Source organism: Photinus pyralis, unplaced genomic scaffold (assembly GCF_008802855.1).
Source record: "Photinus pyralis isolate 1611_PpyrPB1 unplaced genomic scaffold, Ppyr1.3 Ppyr1.4_LG10, whole genome shotgun sequence".
NCBI lineage: Eukaryota > Metazoa > Arthropoda > Insecta > Coleoptera > Lampyridae > Photinus > Photinus pyralis.
In genome coordinates, this window is record NW_022170250.1 from 20,000,313 (window position 1) to 20,010,216 (window position 9,904).

General features: G+C 40.3%; 2 protein-coding genes across 3 annotated transcripts in view; one reads left to right on the forward strand and one right to left on the reverse strand.

The window, feature by feature from the left end:
* Positions 1-9,904, forward strand: part of LOC116161281 (synaptotagmin-7) — a 650,310-nt gene that overhangs the window by 323,444 nt on the left and 316,962 nt on the right. The window lies entirely within an intron of this gene.
* LOC116161280 (chitinase-3-like protein 2) lies at positions 1,643-7,014 on the reverse strand. The gene is made up of 6 exons (XM_031474594.1): positions 6,766-7,014; positions 6,575-6,714; positions 2,431-3,040; positions 2,167-2,382; positions 1,912-2,122; positions 1,643-1,861 (listed from the first exon to the last, which is right to left on the reverse strand). The coding sequence occupies exons 1-6, from the start codon at positions 6,825-6,827 to the stop codon at positions 1,712-1,714; spliced, it is 1,389 nt and encodes a 462-aa protein (XP_031330454.1). The 5' UTR covers positions 6,828-7,014; the 3' UTR covers positions 1,643-1,711.

Sequence of the window (9,904 nt, forward strand, 5' to 3'; positions counted from 1 at the left end):
GAGGCTGGAAAAAAAAATTGTCTGAGATCGACCGGAAAAAAACATTTTCTTATAGAGTTTGGCCCGTAGAATCCATAATTTCAAACAGTTCCACGATTGGACTACTAGATCAAAAGTTACAGCCGTTTGAACTTTATTTATATATATATATATAGTCGAAATTTTTATTTAGTCCATAACTTTTGATTGAGAGGTCTGATCGAAAAAGTACGAATCGTTTTGGATTCTACGCACCAAAATTAGTGAGAAAAAGTGTTTTCCCGAGAAATTTTGGAGCAGTCGATTTTTGGTTAAAAAGGAACTGCCTATTTTTGAGGCTGGAAAAAAAAATTGTCTGAGATCGACCGGGAAAAAACATTTTCTTATAGAGTTTGGCCCGTAGAATCCATAATTTCAAACAGTTCCACGATTGGACTACTAGATCAAAAGTTACAGCCCTTTGAACTTTATATATATATATATATATATTTTTTTTTTCTCAATATTCTTAGAACATGCTCTTGGCTTGACCAATCACTATTTTACATATACAATTTGTAAGTATTAATATTCACAGGTTATTAGGATATGTAGGTATGTAATAAAACAAAACATCACATATTCCCAATGATTTATCTTGGAGGTTATATACAATACACAATATCGTACCAAATGGAAATTTTTGTAGTGGCGACATCTAAATAAAGTTATCCGAAGGTTAGCTGATGAGATCCGTAAGATGCATTACAAGTGCGTAAGTAATTGACGACCTATAATAAAAATAACTGTTAATTCAAGATAAGTGTCTAACGAACTACTTACCTAAAACAGACATTTTGTGCATTGTAATTGACACATGATTGTGACAAAACGAATATACCTCGTACATCCAGGGAATTTTGTAACAGAATATTCAATACCGAAAAATCAAGGAATATATTAATAGTGTGTTCTCAGTATATTCAATGCCGCGAACGTATTATTCATAGAACATTCTATGGATATTGGGAATATTCACATACTGTCTAAGAATATCCAATGTTATCTGGATCAGATGGTCTGGAATACCTCTCGGCCACACGCACATACACATTCCAAGAAAGCAATATTCAGTAAATCTCACTTGTGAATTAGTATTGGAATTCCGAGAGATATTCCAAACCCCCCCAGAGTTACACTTTCCCTCAAACGGAGTCTTTAATATTCTTGCAATTGTTTTTCAAGGAGGGCCATCGAATTTTTATTATGTTGCGTAAAGAAATTAAAAATTCCCGTTGTAATGTCAAATCCATAAAATAAAAAACTCTTGAAAACTCAAGAATAGAACGCACAAATTCAGACAGTACAAAAAATCGCGTAAAAAAATCAAAATTTTCTTCGAAGAAAACCTGAAAATAAAAATTTAAAAAAACAGAAAAATTCACCGCAAAATTCGGAACAAACAACAAAAATATAAATTCAGAAAAAGAAACAACTGAATATTTTTCAATTTAATTAAATCGTACAAATAAACTTATTAAGTATAGACATATAACAATAAATAAATTCTTGAAAACTCAAACCCGCGTAAAAAAATCAATGTTTTCTGAAAATAAAAATTCAAAAAACTGAAAATTCGAAACAAACACAAAAATACAAATTCAGAAAAGGAAAAAGAAACAACTTAATACTTTTCAATTTAATTAAATCGTACAAATAAACCTATACAAATATATACATAAAAAAGAAACAATTAATTTTCGTTGAAAATCTCTTTCACTCTGTTGGTAAGAGGGAATTTTACCATTTTCACCTCTTTCTCACCACAACGACCCTGGTGATCGTCGGCATTAAGTGAAAGAATCATGGCACCGGCAAGCTTCTGATGTTTGATAAACTCAGCCTACAAAATAAGATCTTTTTGTGAGATCTCGGACCGTGGGACGCACTCACCTTAAACGTCAGACTGATCTCGTCATCGAACGAAATCCAGTCCCACTCGTGGAACGCGTACGGACTTCGCGCGCCGTAGACGAACTCGCGCCTGACGCGATCTCTCGCGAGGAACGCGCACACCTCGGGATAGTTCGCGAATCCCGAATGGCCCGAGGATCCGTAGCCGCGCGCCGGCGCCATCAGTCCGTTGTTGTTCAGATTGTACAACCTGCAAGTTGACGATTAACGTGGTCCGATCGGCGGCGTACGCACTCGAAGGTATGCGCGTAGGTCGGCAGGCCCACGACGAGTTTGTCGGGGGCCATGCCGTTGTCGGTCCAGTAGTTGACCGTGTAGTTAATGTTGAGCGTCGCCAGGTAGCCGGTTTCGTTTCCGTCGGGGTACAAGGGCGCGTTTAGTCCTGTAAAGGGGGTTAATTCCGTGTAGAAGTGGTAATCGTAGGTCATTACGTTTACGTAGTCAACGTAACTGAAACATAGGCGAATTTCAAGCGCCGACGGGCTAGGCCGGCGTTACCTGCTCATGTAGGAGATGTCGTAGGCGAGGTCGACGATGAAGCGGGGGGCGGCGACGGCGACGGTCAGCAGAAACTTGTATCTCTGCTGGCGTTTGATTTCGGCGCGGATCTCGGCGAGGAGCTGGGTGAAGTGCATCTTCTGCTTCGAGTCGGGCGAGGGCTCCTTGTTCGGGAACTCCCAGTCGAGGTCGACGCCGTCGATCGAGTAGTTCCTCACGCACTCGTCGATCGAGCCGATGAACGACTTGCGAGTGGCGTGATTGAGGACCATTTGCGGGAAGCCGCCGGTGCCTCCGGCGCCGCCCACCGACAGGAGGATCTTCAGGTCGGGATTGCGCCGTTTCAGCGCGACGACATCGCGAACAATTAGCGATTGGTTGTCGTTTAAAAAAATCGTGTTGTTGACGACGGTGGCGAAGCCGACGTTTATGTGGGTGCAGAGGAGCGGGTCGATGTCGGACGGCTGTAGGTCGTCCGGCGAACTTGACGGGAACGTGTAGTAGCAGACCAGTTTATAGTCGGAGCTCGGGTTCTTCGCGATTTCGACTTCGGGGCCGCCAATGCGATTGCTGTAGTAGATGGCACGCTCGACCCATTGCTCAGGGACATCTGAAATAAGCATTTCTAACAAAACCGCCCTTAAGTTTTTTCAGAAACATTGTAAAAATTGCGAAAAATGCAGCCCCCAATTTTAGACTCTCACCCAAACTGATAAACCTTTTGTTGGACCCTCAAATTATATAGTTTTAAACGTTTTGGGAGACAGCAGCATGGAATTTGGGCGACATGGAATACCTTTCAAGCAAAGTAAGTTCGCCAGCCCTCCCTGAAAAATGATCCCAAAAGTACTATAGATTTAACAATCTGGGGGAGAGTCTAAGACGGGGGGGTCCACACACAGGTATTCAATCCAGAAAAGAGAATGTAGATATGTGTGGCTGGGGGATATTCCATACCCCCCGGTTTTAGACTCGCCACCAACTTGATAAACCTGTAGTACTCTGGTGATCATTTTTCAAGGAGGATCAGAAGGAGACCATCAAATTATTACTTTTGACACGTTTTGAAAGATACAATACAGCAACAGGGAATTTGGGAGACATATCGGGCAAAGAATGTTCGATAGCCCTCCCTTGAAAAATGATCCCAAAAGTACACAAATGTATTCGTCCCAGGAAGAAGGAGCTCTCGGAACTTCAATAATAATGAACAGTACGTTTACCCCCCGGTTTTAGACTCGCCACCAACTTGATAAACCTGTAGTACTCTGGTGATCATTTTTCAAGGAGGATCAGAAGGAGACCATCAAATTATTACTTTTGACACGTTTTGAAAGATACAATACAGCAACAGGGAATTTGGGAGACATATCGGGCAAAGAATGTTCGATAGCCCTCCCTTGAAAAATGATCCCAAAAGTACTAAAGATTTAACAATATGGGGGAGTCAAAGACTGGGGGCCTTGGGTGTATGGAATAACCCCCCAGCCACTCCAGGTATAGGTACATTTAAGGAAAGAAGAGAATGTATATGTGGCTGGGGGGTATTCCATACCCCCCCGACCCCCCGGTTTTAAACTCGCCCCCAACTTGATAAACCTGTAGTAGGTACTCTTCTGATCATTTTTCAAGGAGGACCCGAGGGAGGACCATCGAATTATTATGTTTTTAAACGTTTTGGGAGCAACAGGGAATTTGGGAGACATGGAATACCCATCAGACAGAGAAAGTTCGACAGCACTCCCTGAAAAATGGTCCCAAAAGTACACAAATGTATTCGTTCCAGGAAGAAGGAGCTCTCGGAACTTCAATAATAATTAACAGAACGTCCCCCCCCCCCCCCGGTTTAGACTCGCCACACAAATGTGTTTGTTCCAGAAGAGCTCTCGGAACTTCAATTCACAGAATGTTTATCCCTCGGTTTAGTCTCGCCATCAAATTGATAAATCTTTAGTACCTTTGTGATCATTCTTCAAAGAGGGCCATGGAACGTTAATTATTTTTCAACATTTTGGGAGACAACATAGCAACAAGGAATTTAGGATATGGAATACCTTTTATGAAAATCTGTTACTGAAAAATGATCAAAGAAGTACTAAAGGCTTAACAATCTGGTGGAGTTACAGACCGGGGGGTCTGGGGGTTATGGAACACCCCCAGCCATACACAGGTATACGTTCCAGGAAGGAAAAATGCTCGGAACTACAATAAAAATTCACGGAATGTTTACCCTTCGATTTAGACTCGCCATCAAATTGATAAATCTTTAGTACTTTTGTGATCATTCTTCAAAGATGGCCATCACACCTTAATTATTTTTAAACATTTTGGGAGACAACATAGCAACAAGGAATTTAGGATATGGAATACCCGAGGGAATACTTTTTAGGAAAATAAAGTTCGAAAGTCCTCCCTGAAAAATGATCACAAAAATACTAAAGGCTTAACAGTTTGATGGAGAGTCAAAGGCCGTAGTGTCTGGGGGGTATGGAATACCCCCCAGCCAAACACAGGTATTACGTTCCAGGAAGGAAAAATGCTCGGAACTTCGATAAAAATTCACGGAATGTTTACCCCTCGGTTTAGACTCGCCACCAAACTGATAAACCTTTAGTACCTTTGTGATCATACTTCAAGGAGTCATCGAACCTTGATTATTTTTTAACATTTTGGGAGACAACATAGCAACAGGGAATTTAGGATATGGAATACCCGAGGGAATACCTTTTAGGAAAATAAAGTTCGGAAGTCCTCCCTGAAAAATGATCACAGAAGTACTAAAGGCTTAACAATCTGGTGGAGAGTTACAGACCGGGGGGTCTGGGGGGTATGAAATACCCCCCAGCCAAACACAGGTATTAAGTTCCAGGAGAGAAGAACGCTCGGAACTTCAATAAAAATTCACGGAATGTTTACCCCTTGGTTTAGACTCGCCACCAAACTGATAAACCTTTAGTACCTTTGTGATCACTGATCATACTTCAAGGAGTCACCAAACCTTGACTATTTTTTAACATTTTGGGAGACAACATAGCAACAGGGAATTTAGGATATGGAATACCCGAGGGAATACCTTTTAGGAAAATAAAGTTCGAAAGTCCTCCCTGAAAAATGATCACAAAAGTACTATAGGACAGGTATATGTTCCAGGAAAGAAGAGCGCTCTGAACTTCAATAATAATTCACGGAATGTTTACCCCCTGCTTTAGACTCGCCACCAAATTGATAAACCTTTAGTACCATTGTGATCAACTTATCATTCTTCAAGGAGAGTCATCAAACCTTGATTATTTTAAAACATTTTGGGAAGCATAGCAACAGGGAATTTAGGATATGGAATACCTGAGGGAATACCTTTTAGGAAAATAAAGTTCGGAAGCCCTCCCTGAAAAATGATCACAAAAATACCAAAGGCTGTGTCTGGGGGGCATGGAATACGTTGAAGGAAGGAAGAATGCTCGGAACATCAATAAAAATTCACGGAATGTTTACCCCTCGGTTTAGACTCGCCACCAAATTGATAAACCTTTAGTACCTTTTGTGGGTATCCTTCAAGGAGGGCCATGGATAATAAAGGTTCGATACCTTCATTATTTTTAAACATTTTGGAGGACAACATAGCAACAAGGAATTTAGTATACATATAATCGTTCAATCATAGTCGTACTTACTCTTGATTAACTTTTCAGTAAAGTGACGCACACTGTTGATAAACAGACTTAATAAATTTCTTCAAAAAAAAAGCCCCCCCCCCCCCCCCTCACCTCCCGGACAACCAAGTTGGTATTCTAGAAACTTCACTAAACAATGATTGATTGCCCAGTGCAGTGGCAAAGTAAGTTGTTTATGACAGTCGGGTGGCGTCCCCCTGTATGTACATAATCGACTCCCACTTACTGCTGAGCGCCCCTATCGCCCCCCCCCACTGCACTGGAATGCTCCAGCGACCACTGGGGGGCGCTACCACCCCCGTTGGGAACCTATGATTTAGACAATCCTTACGCTTGATGAGTCATACAAAAACAACAAGGTAGGTGATACAAAACTTTCCCGTGAGAACGATTATCGAACGTCCTGCTTAACCCACGACCCGTTTTAGTAACCATAAAATGTTAGACTACACATACAATTCTTAAATGCTCACCATGAGCGGTAGTTAAAGCCGTTCCTCCGCCGTACCTTCTCGGTGTCAAGATATACACCGGTACTAGAATCGTCAAAAGCACAGCGCTGATAACGATCGGCGTGGTGGTCCTACAGCATCGGCCCGGAGCCGGTCGGCTCCTGCAAATTGTACAGTTTTAACATGGAAAACGCCGATCCATACCTGCGCACTTTTCACCGTCCAGAAGTGTGTAGCTGATTTGCGATGACGAAATCGAATTGATATCTTCCATAACACAACGCGTAAAATGAAGCGAGAAAGGCACTTCTATTTCGACATTGTTAAACAAAAACACAAAACGAGAACGTAGTGGTAGGGTGCGGTTTTGGGAGAAAATTGATAAGATAAGAAAATCATCCGATCATCGAAAGGAAGACCTTCGACTTCGGATTGAAAATAGGTTATGTAAATTGTGCATTTGAACGACTGATGTTGTGTAGAACTACTCCGTTTTGACAGTGTACAGGGTGAATGCATATACCTTTTATTCATTGGCGTATAGCGACTTTTTCAAGAAATCTATTTCAAATAAACCTCTCGCCAGGAAACATTGCCACAGAAGACCTGAAATAATTCCGACAGAGATAGAAATAGACCTCTTCGTATATTATGTTCTCTTAGTAGCACGACAACTTTTGCATAAGTTTGTCGACAAGTAACAGGTGTAGTATTAGGAAAAGAAACACCTCCTCGCACTCATATGATCCTGATACAGGATTGGCAAATTTTGAAATCGAATGAAAGCTTTGAAATAATTCTGACAGAGCTAGAAAAAGACCTCTTTTTTTATTATGTTCTCCTAGTAGCACGAAACCTTTTGCATAAGTTTGTCGACAAGTAACAGGTGTAGTATTAGGAAAAGAAACACCTTCTCGCACTCATATGATCCTGATACATAATTGATCTGAGACAATTTTTTTTTGGTGGTTCAAAAAAAGGCAGTGTATATCGACTACACCAAAATTTTTCGGGAAAACACTTTTTCTTATTAATTTTGGTGCGTAGAATCCAAAACAATTCGTACTTTTTCGATCAGACTTCTCAATCAAAAGTTAAAGACTAAAAACCAATTTCGAAAGAAAAGGGGCTGTAAGTCAGGAGGTTATAATGTGCGAGGAGGTGTTTCAGTTCTTAATACCCGAGGGGACAATCAGAAAATTCTTTTAAAATTTTGTCTGGCTACCAGGAGAACATAATAGTCGAGGAGGTCTTTTCCCATCACCCACAAAAATATTTCGAAGCCAAATCTCGTTTTAATCTTTTCTAATTTGGTATCAGGATGTTATAACGTGCGAGGAGGTGTTTCAGCTCCTAATACACGAGGGGAAAATCAGACAATTCTTTTAAAATTTTGTCTGGATATCAGGAGAACATAATAGTCGAGGAGGTCTTTTCCCATCACCCAGAAAAATATTTCGAAGCCAAATTTCGTCTTAATTTCTTTCCAATTTGGTTTCAGGAGGTTATAATGTGCGAGGAGGTGTTTCAGTTCCTAATACACGAGGGGACAATCAGAAAATTATTTAAAATTTTGTCTGGCTACCAGGAGAACATAATAGTCGAGGAGGTCTTTTCCCATCACCCAAAAAATATTTCGAAACCAAATTTCGTCTTAAATCTTTTCCAATTTGGTATCAGGAGGTTATAATGTGCGAGGAGGTGTTTCAGCTCCTAATACACGAGGGGACAATCAGAAAATTCTTTTAAAATTTTGTCTGGCTACCAGGAGAACATAATAGTCGAGGAGGTCTTTTCCCATCATCCACAAAAATATTTCGAAGCCAAATCTCGTTTTAATCTTTTCTAATTTGGTATCAGGATGTTATAACGTGCGAGGAGGTGTTTCAGCTCCTAATACACGAGGGGAAAATCAGACAATTCTTTTAAAATTTTGTCTGGATATCAGGAGAACATAATAGTCGAGGAGGTCTTTTCCCATCACCCAGAAAAATATTTCGAAGCCAAATTTCGTCTTAATTTCTTTCCAATTTGGTTTCAGGAGGTTATAATGTGCGAGGAGGTGTTTCAGTTCCTAATACACGAGGGGACAATCAGAAAATTATTTAAAATTTTGTCTGGCTACCAGGAGAACATAATAGTCGAGGAGGTCTTTTCCCATCACCCAAAAAATATTTCGAAACCAAATTTCGTCTTAAATCTTTTCCAATTTGGTATCAGGAGGTTATAATGTGCGAGGAGATGTTTCAGCTCCTAATACACGAGGGGACAATCAGAAAATTCTTTTAAAATTTTGTCTGGCTACCAGGAGAACATAATAGTCGAGGAGGTCTTTTCCCATCATCCACAAAAATATTTCGAAGCCAAATCTCGTTTGAATCTTTTCTAATTTGGTATCAGGATGTTATAACGTGCGAGGAGGTGTTTCAGCTCCTAATACACGAGGGGAAAATCAGACAATTCTTTTAAAATTTTGCCTGGATATCAGGAGAACATAATAGTCGAGGAGGTCTTCTCCCATCACCCAGAAAAATATTTCGAAGCCAAATTTCGTTGTAAATTCTTTGTAATTTGGTTTCAGGAGGTTATAATGTGCGAGGAGGTGTTTCAGTTCCTAATACACGAGGGGACAATCAGAAAATTATTAAAAATTTTGTCTGGCTACCAGGAGAACATAATAGTCGAGGAGGTCTTTTCCCATCACCCAAAAAATATTTCGAAACCAAATTTCGTCTTAAATCTTTTCCAATTTGGTATCAGGAGGTTATAATGTGCGAGGAGATGTTTCAGCTCCTAATACACGAGGGGACAATCAGAAAATTCTTTTAAAATTTTGTCTGGCTACCAGGAGAACATAATAGTCGAGGAGGTCTTTTCCCATCATCCACAAAAATATTTCGAAGCCAAATCTCGTTTTAATCTTTTCTAATTTGGTATCAGGATGTTATAACGTGCGAGGAGGTGTTTCAGCTCCTAATACACGAGGGGAAAATCAGACAATTCTTTTAAAATTTTGTCTGGATATCAGGAGAACATAATAGTCGAGGAGGTCTTCTCCCATCACCCAGAAAAATATTTCGAAGCCAAATTTCGTTTTAAATTCTTTCCAATTTGGTTTCAGGAGGTTATAATGTGCGAGGAGGTGTTTCAGTTCCTAATACATGAGGGGACAATCAGAAAATTATTAAAAATTTTGTCTGGCTACCAGGAGAACATAATAGTCGAGGTGGTCTTTTCCCATCACCCACAAAAATATTTCGAAGCCAAATCTCGTTTTAATCTTTTCTAATTTGGTATCAGGATGTTATAACGTGCGAGGAGGTGTTTCAGCTCCTAATACACGAGGGGACA